General features: G+C 37.9%; 1 protein-coding gene across 11 annotated transcripts in view; it reads right to left on the bottom strand.

Moving 5' to 3' along the window:
- The window catches only part of UNC80 (unc-80 homolog, NALCN channel complex subunit), a 229,246-nt gene that overhangs the window by 91,720 nt on the left and 123,403 nt on the right, over positions 1 to 14,123 (bottom strand). For all 11 annotated transcript variants that reach the window (XM_054549776.2, XM_054549783.2, XM_054549777.2 and 8 more), the window contains 2 exons: positions 12,586 to 12,686; positions 4,260 to 4,460 (listed from right to left, as the gene is read on the bottom strand). In XM_054549776.2, coding sequence (XP_054405751.1) covers positions 4,260 to 4,460; positions 12,586 to 12,686 — 302 coding nt within the window. The remainder of the gene's footprint in view (positions 1 to 4,259; positions 4,461 to 12,585; positions 12,687 to 14,123) is intronic.

The raw sequence follows: 14,123 nt of genomic DNA, 5'->3' as shown, positions 1-14,123 counted from the left end.
ATTGAATAATTCAAGAATATTTTTTGAGTTAACCATATGCCAGGAACTGGACTAACTTCTGGAGTAAGTGCCTGCACTCCTAGAGAAGTGTAGGAAAGACAGATGACAAACAAGTAAACAAATGAAAAGTCAAGATAAATAGAAAATGATATGCATGCATGAAGGAGGACTCAGTGTGGAAATAACAAGGTATTTATATATTTCTTCTTCTTTTTTTAATTCTAAAAGAACTGTAACACTATAACAAGGTGTTTAAAATTTGGGGAAATTGAAGTCAGCCTACTGGGCTCTCTGAGAAAGGGATTTCCTCACGTTTCTGGGAAGAAGTTTATGCCAACAGAAATGCAGTATTTCTCAAAAGGTAACCTAGACTCTTCATGCCTCATACACCTTTAACACATGAATTATGTAAGTTATAGTGGACAGTCATCCTGGCCCATGAAATTAAGATCCAGGGCCTGGTCTTGGCCTTACAAAAATGTTGTTCATAGATAGCTTTAGGAAAAATGTTGGTTCTGTAGGAAGTCAGTTGACCTCTTGACATTTGCACTGGAATTTACCCACACCGAGTCCTTTATTTTTTTGAGCATGTATCACAATTTGTTCCCCTCTCCTTTTTGGTTGAAAGAGGAAAAAATTTAATCTGCTCCTTTTTTAAATTAACAAGCATTAATTAAACATTTATTCTATTTATAACATAGCTTTGGACAAAGTACAGACATAGAGGAAAAATCTCAGAATTCTTTGGTAAAGGTGATATATACATATAGAATGACAGTTTATTTTTTAAAAACCCTCAAGTTTGGAAGTACACTAAAATAGACTAACAGATTGTACAGTGAGTCCCTGAGCATTGAAATGTAGATTAGCAAATTGATCAGAATTAGATGGGTTACAAAATGTACTAGCTGCCACAAATATACTCTGCCATAAAAAACCAATTAAAAAAACAGGAATGAAATATCAATTGCTCATAAGACACGATTTTAATCACAATACTGCTTTTACTCTTGCTTTATTGCCTACTCTGTTTTCATTTTTCATCTGGAAATGTGGGCATTGTTCATTTATCTGGCAGATTCACAACAGGCAAATGAAAAGTATCATGAGAGAAAGCAAAGAGCTTGTGGAGGAGGCTAGCATTTTGGAAATAAAATGTTTATCACAGAGGAGTCAATTCATCTTTTCAGCTCTCTACCTGAATGACTAATTACAATATGTTAAAGTTAGAAGCACTTATTCATGCTTTACTTTCCCTTTCCTTTTCAGAAATGTAAGCAATAGCAGAAGGTTGGTAAGCCTTTTCTACTGCTTCAGGCGAGGGGCCTGGTTGAGGCAGAGTGGAGGGCACTCATGAAACACCCTAGGACTACAGCTCTACTCACTCACTTAATATTAATAACTGCTCTACTATTACATAAGTGAGTACTCTGTTAGGTTATCATGCAGGACACAAAATGTGAAAGACTTCCTCAGTTCTCAAAAAGCTTATAATTAAGTGCAAGCACATGCCACTGCTCGCAGGATAAAATGAAAGCCTTCCCATGGTCCCACATGGTCTGGTCTCGAGCTGCCTGTGCAGCTTCATCATGCACCGCAGTCCTCTATGCTCCAGCCATGGCCCTTCATACTCACCTCTTCTCGCTGGTTGGCAAATCTGTATCCAATTAACATCTATGCATCCTTTAGTCAAAGCTCACCTGTCACTTTATTGGAAAGGCTGTCTTTTATTTTCCCTTACAACACCAAAGCCTCATTCATAAGCTCTCTTAGCACGGTGTAACTCTCCATTATTTCACTTATTGCAGATGTAATTTTACATCAATTTGGGAGGTTTATTTGATCAATGTCTGTCTTGGACTAGATTATGTGCAGTATATGAGGGTACAAACTGTATTTTTTTTTTTTTTTTTTTTTTTGCCCATTATTGTACCCAGCACAAAGTATGGGCTCAGCATGGTCCACAGGTTCTTTAAAAGTCTGTTGAATAGATGAATGGCTGGCTGGCTGGCCGGATGGATGGATGATTGAAAGAAGAATGAGAAAACATGAGTAAAATACAATTATAATTTAGTTGAAGAAGGAAGTAAGGAAAATAACATTTAGTGTCCATCTGCAGTAGGCCCTGTGCTTAACACTTGAAGAATCAAAAAAGTTTCATGGAGGAGATGGCATTTAAGTTGGATCTTAAAGAATATTTGGGTTGGGCTATGTTAGATTAGAGGCCCAGTGCCAGCAAAAAATATAGCAGTAAGAAATTCTAAAGTGTGTATGGAGAACAATGATCAATAATTTAGGCTCATGTATTTTTGAAACTTTCAACATATATGGTTTTAACCTAAAGCTACGGAAGTTTTTATAGTAAGAAAGAATTTACATAAATAAAAATAGATTTTCTTTAAATGCAGTGTCATTTATGTTTGAAATATATATACAATGTATATACATATACATGTATGCACACACAAACATATTTACTTTTTTTCTTTTTATGTCATTATTTAGTAGTTTATTTGTACCCCACATTGGTCTATTCTCCACCTTCATTCCCCTCAGAATTTGTATTATTTGCATAACATGAAATGCAAGACAGTCTAGTTTAAAAAGCCCTGACTCTGATGTTCCATATTTCTAAGGTTAAAGTCTAGCTAAATACATTATAGATATAAACTGTGGATAATCCCAACTTTCTGAGCCCCCACAGTTGAAAAACTTGTAAAATGGGGATAAAATAACTCTTGCAATGGTTTCTAAGAATCAAAAGGCACTTGTCAATGAAATGTACTTACTTTATACCCTCACACATACATTTAGAAAAAATACTAAAATATCATACCCCATAGGATGAACTTGCACACTTATGAGGTATATCAGATATGTAATTTTTAAAGAATATTTTGTATGATTAAAAATTTCTTCAATGAACATGTATTGCTTTCATAATAAAAAACTTGTAATTAAAAAAATCCCTTTGTGAGCACTAAGGTATAACAAATTGCTACACGACTCAACTGTGGATTTTTGTTGTTATTGCTCATATTCTCTCATTGTTTGATGTATATATTATCGCTTACCCCCTCCCCAGCCCAAACCTGGTTTGCAAATTCCTTAGAAAGATTTTCTGCTCCTAGTTTTTTCTTCTTAACAGAATATCTAGCCTAATATTGCGCCAACAGAGGACACATAATAAACGCCTGTTGAAATGAATAGGTGTTATATAAAAATCTCTTTGCAAAACCACTTAGGAAAAGCAGCTGCAGGGGCAGCCACAACATTCAGTCAGGCATCTTGGCTGTGACGCCTGTTCAGGGGCAGGTGGAAAATTCAGGCCTTCCCTGGCAGGAGCACAGCAGCCCTGGTCACTGTCTTCATCTCCTGCCAGCTCAGCTGCTCAGGGTAGTTTTCAGAAAAGGGCAGCTGAATACTTGAAAAATGTAATAGTTTCTTGAAGCAATTTCCTTTAGTCTGATTTGACCTAGATGACTCTTACTTGGCTGTGAACAGTGGGCCCATTTACGCATATTTTTTAGTACATAGTTGTATTAGTTTCCTCTTGCTGCTGTAACAAGTGACCACAACCCTCATAGCTTAAAATGACACAAATTTATTACTTTACAATTCTGGAGGTCAGAATTCTAAAACAGATTGGCAGGGATGTGGTTGCTTCTGAAGGCTCTAGGAGATAATCCATTTCCTTGTCTTTTCTAGCTTCTAGAGGCTGCCAGCATTCCTTGGCTCATGGCCCCGCATCACACTGACCTCTGCTTTTCTCATGACATTTCCTTCTCTGCCTCTGACCCTCCTGACTTCTTTTGCCACTTATAAGGACCCTTATGATGACATCGAGCACAGCTGGATAATTTAGGACACACTGCCCATTGTAAAATTTTCACTTACATCTGCAAAATCTCTTCTGCCATGTGAAGATATTCACAATTTCCAGAGTTTAGGATGTGAATGTCTTTGTGGGAGAGGCATTATTCTGCCTACCACAATAACTTATTCATCATCATCATCATCCCTATGCATTCATATTTATTTACAGAATAAGACAAAACCTGAGGAAAGATTCCATGTTTACTCATGGACAAGAAGACAAAACATTTTTCTTTCTTGTACATCTCTTCTGCTGTTGTTTAGATGCACACAGACCTGATTGTTACAATTGCATTTGCTTGAAAATTCTTATTTCCAGAGAAGAAATTGTTAGGACATCATGTTCCTAGTATTGGAATATCATTCAGTGGTCGTTTACTTACTTCTTTCTGTTTCTTGCCCCGGAGAGCCACACTGCTGATGTTGCTGCTTTCCCTCAGGGAGTCCACACTGTCTCCATAGAGTAGCTTGATGGCTCTGACCAGTCGGGCACAGGAGCGGCTGTGGTGCAGGTAGCAGTGGGGATGGCAGTAGTCAATGTGAGTGCAGATGAAACTCTGCTGATTGCACAGCAAGATCATCACCTGGAATACAAACATTCCTGAGACTCAGCCAGGCAACCAGGGTACAGAAAACTGAACATATCTATGGGGTGGAAGATGGGAAGTCAGAATGTCAGCTTCCCTGGATGTGTCTTGAAATCACAATGGTCCAATAATTCCCAAAGGAGGACAAAGGGTTCTTTATCCACTTGGCCTTTTGTTCTCCCTCCATTCATACTTGATAGAAGGATCTCTTTGAAACATTAAAAGGTTAACAGGTCTTCAAAAACTTAGAACAATTATTGTGGAGTGTATGGTTTCCAAATATTCTCAAATGGAGATTCTGAACTTAAAACTAAATTTTTTTTCCAGCTCTTATGTTGGGGAAGGAACCAGATGGAAGGGCACAGACTGGTGAGAAATTCTGTCCCAGAGGATCTGGCTGACCTTTGACAGCTGTGGGACACCTTTAATGCCAGCCCACCCATGTGGGACTTGAAAACGTTTCCACTTCTTCTCTGCTGGCCAATAATCTTCTACTAGAAATTGAACCTTACTGTACAGTCTCATTTCCACTCTCTGCAAAGTGATACTTTTCCTCTGGCTTTTAGAACATTCTAGCTCTTCTCTTGTAGCTAACTCCAAATCAAATCCTCACATCTCCTATAATTCTCCCATTAAAATTACAGAAGGGAATTCATTTGATTTAAAGGATATGGTTATTTTAAGATAAGGAATAAAGGCCCTTGCATTTGGAACTTCTTAAGGAGCTTTTCTTAAAAGGCAATAGCATACGCAGAGCCACAAGGTCAGTCAATAGTGTGTACAGTATCTTCTGAATGCTTCCATCCTTCATGAAACTATAATAGTTCCCACCTTGACAACTAACCAGTGAGGGACTGTGTGCCATATTGAACACAAAGAGAGCACAAAGCAAGGTGATGTGGGCAAGGCCAATATGTTGATTGCAGCCGTGTGAGAGAGCCTAAAGCAGAGGACCTAGCTAAGCTGTGCCAGAATTCCTGACCCATAAAAACTATAAGATAATAAATGTGTATTGTTTGAAGCCATTAAGTTTGTGGTAATTTGTATGCAGCACTAGAAAATTAATACATTCCCCCTCTAACCGTTTGTGTATATATAGTATATATATATTACATATATACTATATATAATGTGTATATATATATAATGTACATATAAATATATATATAATGTGTATATATAAAAAAATATAAATACATATGTATATATATACACAATTTCCTGTAGGGAGTCCACACTGTCCACACACACACACACACACACATAATATAATATATATATTGTATATACACACACACACGAGTCAGCTCTCCATATCCATGGTTTCTGTATCCATGGATTCAACCAACTGCAGATCAAAAATATTCCAAAATATCCCCCGCAAAATTTTGTTTTTACTAAATATGCACAGACATTTTTGGGAATCATTATCAATACAGTATAATAACTACTTATATGGAATTCACATTGTATTAGGTGTTATAAGTAATCTGGAGATGATTTGGAGTATGTGGGAGGATGTGCATAGTTTATATGCAAATACTATACCATTTTATATCAGGGGCTTGCTCATCTGTGTATCCTAGTATTCACGGGAGGCCCTGGAACCAATCCCCATGGATACCAAGGGATGACTGTACACACACACACACACACACACGTGTATACAGGCATACCTTGGAGATATTGCGAGTTCAGTTCCAGACCACCACAATAAAGCAAATGTTGCACTTAAGTGAGTCACAAAACTTTTTCTATTTCCCAGTGCATATAAAAATCATGTCTACACTATACCATAGTCTGTTAGGTATGCAATAGCATCATGTCTAAAAAACCAATGTACATACCTTAATTAAAAATGCTTTATTGCTAAAATATGCTAACAATCACCTGAGCCTTTGGCAAGTTATAATTTTTATTTTGCTGGTGGAGGGTCTTGATATTGAGGGCTGCTGACTGATGAGAGAGAGAAGTGATTGCTGAAGGTTGGGGTGGCTGTGGCAATTTCTTAAATTAGACAATGAAGAAGTTTGGCCCATTAATTGACTGTTCTTTTCATGAAAGGTTTTTCTCTAGCATGTGGTACTGTTTGATAGCATTTTACTCACAGTAGAACTTCTTTCAAAATTGCGATCAACCCTGTACAACCCTGCTGCTGCCTTATCAACTTAGTTTATGTAATATTCTAAATTATCTGTTGTCATTGCAATAACATTCATAACATCTTTACCAGGAGTAGATTCCATCTCAAGAAATTACTTTCTTTGCTCATCCATAGAGGTACTTCCTCACCCACTCAAGTTTTATCATGAGATGGCAGCAATTTAGTCACATCTTCAGGCTCCACTTCTAATTCTAGTTCTCTTGCTAGTTCCATCTTATCTGCAGTTACTTCCTCCACTGAAGTCTTGAATTCCTCAAAGTCATCCATTAGGGTTGGCATCAACTACTTCCAAACTCCTGTTAATGTTGATATTTCATCTCCTCTTGTGAATCACAAATGTTCTTAATGACATCTAGAATGGTGAGTCATTTCCAGAAGCTTTCAATTTACTTTGCCAAGATCCATCACAGGAATCCCTATCACTGTCTGTGGTGGCAACTATACCCCTGCAAAATGTACTTTTTTTTTTTGAGACAGAGTCTTGCTCTGTTGCCCAGGCTGGAGTGCAGTGGTGCGATCTCGGCTCACTGCAAGCTCCGCCTCCCGGGTTCACGCCATTCTCCTGCCTCAGCCTCTCGAGTAGCTGGGACTACAGGCACCCGTCACCACGCCCGGCTAATTTTGTTTTGTATTTTTAGTAGAGACGGGGTTTTACCGTGTTAGCCAGGATGGTCTTGATCTCCTGACCTCGTGATCCGCCTGTCTCAGCCTCCCAGAGTGCTGGGATTACAGGTGTGAACCACCGCACCTGGCCACAAAATGAACTTCTTAAATCATAAGACTTGAAAGTCAAAATTACTACTTGATCTCTGGGCTGCAGAATGGATGCTGCGTTAGCAGGCATGAAAACATCATTAATCTTCTTGCACACTTCCATCAGAGCTCTTGAGTGACCAGCCACATCGTCAATAAGCAGCAATCTTTTGAAAGAATTTTTTTTTTTTTTCCTGAACAGTAGATCTCAACAGTGGACTTAACATACTCAGGAAACCATGCTGTGAAACAGATGGGCTGTCATCCAGGCTTTATTTTTCCATTTATAGAGCTCAGGAAGAGTAAATTTAGCATAATTCTTAAGGGCTCTAGAATTTCAGAATGGCAAATGAGCACTGACTGACTTCAAGCTGCCAGATGCATTAACCCCTAACTAGAGAATCAGCCTGTTCTTTTAAGTTTTGAAGCCAGGTATTGACTTCTTTCTAGCTACGAAAGTCCCAGATGGCATTTTCTTCTAACAAAAAGCTCTTCTACATTAAAAATCGTTTTATAGTATAGCCACCTACATCAATGATCCTGGCTAGATCTTCTGGATAACTTGCTGCAACTTCTACATCAGTACTTGCTGCTTCACCTTGCACTTTTATGTTATGGAGATGGCTTCTTTGTTTCAACCTCATGAAGCAACCTCTGCTAACTTCAGACTTTTCTTATACAGCTTCTTCACCTTTCTCAGCCCTCACAGAACTGAAAAGAGTTAAAACCTTTCTCTGAATCGGGCTTTGGGTTTAAGAGAATATTGTGGCTGGTTTGATCTTCTGTCCAGACCACTAAAACTTTCTCTATATCAGCAATTACACTGTTTCACTTTCTTATTGTTTGTGCGTTCACTGGAGTAGCACTTTTGATTTCCTTCAAGAACTTTTCCTTTGAAATCACAACTTGACTGTTTGGTACAAGAGGCCTAACTTTCAGTGCATCTTGGCTTTCAACATATCTTCTTCAGTAAGCTTAATCATTTTTAGCATTTGATTTAAACTGAGAGATATACAATTCTTCCTTCACTTGAACACTTAGAGGCCATTGTAGGGTTATTAATCGGCCTAATTTCAATATTGCTGTGTCTCAGGGAATAGGGAGGCCCTAGAAGAGGGAGAGAGAGAAGAAGCAGCTGGTCCATGGAGCAATGAGAACACACACATTTATTGATTAAGTTCAACATCAATATGGGTGTGGTTCATGATGTCCCAAAACAACGACAATAATATCATCAAGGATCACTGATCACAGATCACCATAAAAAACGATAATCATGAAAAAGCCTGAAATACTGTGAGAACTACCAAAATGTGCCACAGAGACACAAAGTAAGCACATGCTATTAGAAAAACAGCACCAACAGACTTGCTCAATGCAGGGTTGCCACAAACCTATAGTCTGTAAAAAATGCGATATCTGCAAAGCACAGTGGAGTGAAGTACAATAAAATGAGGTATACCTGTATACACACAGACATGATACATAAATATACATATTTGAATGCATAAGACAGTGAGGCAGTCAGGATGAAGGGTATGATGTGGAGAGAAAGGTTATTCGCTGAGGTGATGACAATGTGAGGACACACCACATTTCTCCTTGAGACATTTGCTGCATCTTAGGCATAACTGGCTAAGAAGCTAGGCAGAGCCTTAGGCAATCTCATGGGGGCTAGGAGGTAAAAATTAGAATTTGGAATTACCAAAGAAGGGAGAAACTGAATAGTCTAGATCCTGTAGAGAAATGAGGTCCAAATAAGTCAGACTGACACTGGGTGACAGTTTTCCCTTCTAGGCATTGGCTGATTGAGTGGCTAAAAAGAGAAGCAAAAACCAGCTGACAAACAGAGTAGAGACTTTGGCAATTTCATTGTGGTGGGGAAACACAAATTGTAGTTCCTGACTCATCAGGAATGACAGGCCCTGTAACATACCCCAGACTCTCACTGGGAGTCTTGGACACCTTCATATTAAAAGGTGTGTGTAGGGTGTGTGGAAGGACAGGCTAGAAATAGTCCAAGTCCAGCTAGTATAGTCCCTGACTGGACTGAGGTGATCTGCTTCTTTGTTGTCTGCTAGAGGACAGGGTGAATCCCCTCTGGAAAGAGAAGACATCAACCAGAGCCTCAGTGCTTTTTTTAAATTAATAAACTTTATGTTTCAGAGCAGTTCTGGCTTCACATTATAATTGAGCAGAAAGTACACAGAGTTCCCACATATACACTGTCTGCATACATGACAACCTCTCCTGCTATCAGCATCTTGCCTCACAGTGGTACACTTATTACAATCAATGAACTTATATTGACACACAATTATCACCCAAAGTCAACAGTTTATATTGGGGTCCATGCTTTGCTTTGTACATTCTATTAATTTTAACAAATGTATAATGACATGTATCTACCACTGCACCTCTGTAATTTTTTTTATACACCATGTTTAGTCAATATAATTACAAGGCATTTTAGGAGCAGGACCAAGAAGAGTAAAGAAAATAGATTCGTATATTGAAGTTATCAGTTATGGACTTGATCATGATATCTGCACTCCCATGTTTGTTGTGGCACTGTTCACAATAACTAATATTTGGAAGCAACCTAAATGTCCATCAACAGAAAAATGAACAAAGAAAATGTGGTATATATACACAATAGAGTACTACCCAGCCATAAAAAAGAATGAGATCCTATCATTTGCAACAACATGGATAGAACTGGAGATCATTATGTTAAGTGAAATAAGCCAGCCACAGAAAGACAAACATCACATGTTCTCACTTATTTGTGGGATGATCTAAAAATCAAAACAATTGAACTCATGGACATAGAGAGTAGAAGGTTACCAGAGGCTGGCAAGGGTAGTAGGGGGTTGAGGGTGAGGTGGGGAAAGTTAATGAGTACAAAAAAATAGAATGAGTAAGACTTACTATTAGATAGCACAATAGGGTAACTATAGTCAATAATAACTGTACATTTAAAAATAACTAGAAGAATGTAATTGGATTGTCTGTAACACAAAGGATAAATGCTTGAGGAGATGGATACCCCATTCTTCTTGATGTGATTATTTCATATTACATGCCTGTATCAAAACACCTCATGCACCCCACAAATATACACACCTACTATGTACCCACAAAAATTAAAAATAATTTTTTTAAGAAAAATCTGTGATCGATTATGAATGTATCACAATGGAAATTTTAAAATATTTTAACTGAATGATCTGAACATGTATCAAATCTTGCATGATGCAGCTGAAACTGCTTCTAGATAATATTTATAGCTTTAAATTCATATGTTAGCAAAGTGGTTGCAAATCAATCATCTGAGTATCCATGTCAAGAAGTTAAGAAAAAAACAAAAACAAATTAAACTCAAAGAAAGTAGAAGAAAGTAATAAAGATAATAGAAAATACTAGTAAAACAAAAATTCAACACTCTAAAAATGACAAAATGAAAATCTGGTTCTGGTTCTTTTAAAAGACAAAATTGACAAACTCTTAGAAAGACACTATTAAAAAAAGAAGAGAAGACAATCTACCAATATCAAAAACAATAAATGTAAATCACTGTAGATCCTATAGAATTTAAAATGATCTTAAGAGAATATTATAAGCAATCTTTTTGCTGATAAATTTGAATATTCATATTTAATGAAAAAATCTTAGCAAAAAATATCAGTTTACCTGAATTGCTTCCAGAAGAAATATAAAATCTAAATGGTCTTAGCTGTATGTAATTTAAAACCCTCCCATAAAGAAATTTTTAGGTTTAAAAGGCGTGGCCAGTGATTTCTTCCAAATATTTAAAGAAGAAATAGCACTGTTCTTACATAATGCTTCCAGAGGTGTTTATTTATGGAACACTACACAGAAAACTAAAAGGCATTATTGAAAGACATTTAAAGCTCTAAATAAATGGAGAAACAGACATTAGTGGAGTGACCATTTTAAACATCGGAAGATTCAATATCATAAAGATATGATTCATTTAAATTCATCTATGTATTACACTCAAGGCTGCTTTGGAAGTTTTTTTTTAATTAATTAAAATAGTCAGGGTGATTTTAAATGGATGTGAATCTAGCCAAGTATAGACCAGGCCATTGTGAAGGAGAAGAACAACAAAATTGGAGGACCTACATTTATATGAGGAAAAGGAACCAGACACAACAGAGTAGTAGTATATGATGCCGATTACATGCGTTTCAAAAACAGACAAAATCAATATATGGTGTTAGAAGGTAGAACGGTGGTTACTGTCACGAGAGAGTAGCGTCTGGTAGAGGACCTGCGTGGGATTTCTTAGGTGTTGATAATGTTTTCTCAACCTGGCAGTGGTTACACAGGTGTATTTACTTCATAAAAATGTATTGAGCTGTATACATAGGTTTTGTATGCTTTTCAGTAGGTAGGTTAGAATTCACTAAAAAGTTTACCTTAAAAAAACAGCTGCCTCAGAGATGCTCAAATCAGTCAATTCTGGGGACTGTTTCCATAGTGAAGGTGAGCCACCATGTATCTGAGGACCATTATGCACCAACTAGCGCTCATCTGACTTTTCCAGGAAGTCAGATTAAAATCAGGGTTAATGGTGACTCCCATGATGGTCCTGGGGATACCCTGCCACTTGTACAACTGAAGTTACATTCCCTTACCTTTCTCCTCACTTCTTCATGCTCAGCTCAAGTCTTGGACTCCACCCCATGCCCAGAGTTTCCTTGGGATCACCTCCTGCCTGTGCCCTCTGGCTCACCCTTGCACATACGACATTCACCATCTTAGAGTGTCCTTGCCCTAGTTTAAAATTTGATCTAATACACACCCAAGAGCAACACCATGACCTTGCTCTCAAAATTCGCAGTAACCTGTTTAAAACTGATGGTGATACCTATGCTGTGTCACTCAGGTTATCCTGACCACCAACCTGGCCTCATGATTTTCCCTGACTTATGGTGACCCGCAAGCCAGCCATAACAAAAAAAAAACTTGGTCTCAGTTAAGCTTAAGATGAGTACAATCCAGCAGAATACCAATCCTAGAGAGTGTTGAGATATTCAGGTAAAACATAAGCCCCTGCTTTCTCTTGGAGGCTAGATTGGATTGATGATTTAGTATAATCTCTTGTCCTCCCTCCTCGGATCTTCCCCAGTGCCAAAAGAAATTGATCTCAGGGCTCTTTCTGAGATTCCTACTTACATGAAGCCACGACATGTTTCTGTGGTAATTCTCCTCCGCGCCGGCATTACTCATTCCCTCTGGCTCAATGCTGGGCTCGCTTGCACTCCAAGGACTCCCTTCTTCAAAAGAAAAATACCAAGAAAGGTTTCAGTGTTCGGTCTCCCTGGACAGCATGTTGTTATGGTATAGTTGTCCATGCTTCTGAATCCTAGGGCAGACTACCATGGCCCAGTGGGTTACAGGGCATAGCATTGACTTTGTTGGAGGAATATTAACAGGAGCTGTTCCCTTCACCACCAGCTGAACTGGCAATTTCAAAGACATTTATGATCTCTGTTATGGTGGCTTCCATTTTGAGAGATGGGAGCAGAGAAAAAAAAAACAGAGTCAAGTCCTTGAATTGCTGAGATGAGCCAGTTATTGATTGAATGCGCCCAAATCCATTCCACACTGACCAGACCTTGCAGGTGTATTTAAGGAGGGACAGCAACTAACCTGCCTCACAGTGACTGCTGCCTCCACTGTTCTGTGACTGCAGCTAGTGCTATTGCTCTAGCCACCAGGCTTTGCTACCAGAGCTATTTCAAAGATGGGCATGTACCTCTGAAAAACTAAGGAAATTTGGAAGCAATTATGTCCAACTGTGGACAGCCCTTGTGTCCAAACTCCTCTCTGTGGGAAAGTATAAAGGAAATATCTCTCAAGAATTCCCTACTTGGTAGACTACACAACAAAGCTTTCCCCTCAAATCTAAAAACTTTTATGGATCTTTTTAATGACAAAACAATGTCTTCAACCTGGCTATTTTGACTCAATTGGTCAGGATAAACCGATCAATTTAAATAATTAATTGCAATAAGTTTTCCCCAAATTAACTGATGATAATGCTCTAGCTTCAGACTTGTAACAAAAGTAGTCATATATACTTTAAAAAAATGTCTCCTTAAGAAATAAGCTGAATCTTAAGTAATGCATAAATCAGCTATTTTCAAAGGCGAGGGTGGGTGGATACAGAAGCATTTTCTATTTTAAACCTTCTTTGATTAAATATACTCAGCTTTTATTTCAGCAGACTTGATCGATAATTTATCCACACTTCTGGCTGACTTTTGAAACTACTTACCTAGTAAGGAGAGCTTTCTATTTTGCCTTGCAGACAGAGACTGAATGGCAAAGTGAATGGGCTTCAACTTTTACCTAATATTTAATGTTAGGCAGCTGGTGAGTTCTATTTTCATGCCTACTTAATCTTTTCCTTGTCTATTAAGATACTAATTAGGGCCCCTATTTTGGACTGCCATATTTTGGTATTTGAAATCTCTTTAGAGCCTACAATGACAATCTATAACTCTCATGCTTTGACTGTACACTGATTTCATTCTCAGGTGTTTAACACATTGTATGGTCATCTTCTAGTTTATCTTTAGAGCATCCTTGCATTGTAGGCAAGAATTACTCTCACTGTGTATTCAGAGAAAACAAATCCCTGAGAAGCTAAATGACTTGTTGAAGATCACTCATTGTCAGGTCTAGACAATCTTTACTCTCTGAGATTT

This window comes from Pongo abelii, chromosome 11 (assembly GCF_028885655.2).
Source record: "Pongo abelii isolate AG06213 chromosome 11, NHGRI_mPonAbe1-v2.0_pri, whole genome shotgun sequence".
NCBI lineage: Eukaryota > Metazoa > Chordata > Mammalia > Primates > Hominidae > Pongo > Pongo abelii.
Note: the sequence above shows the minus strand (reverse complement) of the source record. Positions and strands in the feature narration are given on the sequence as shown.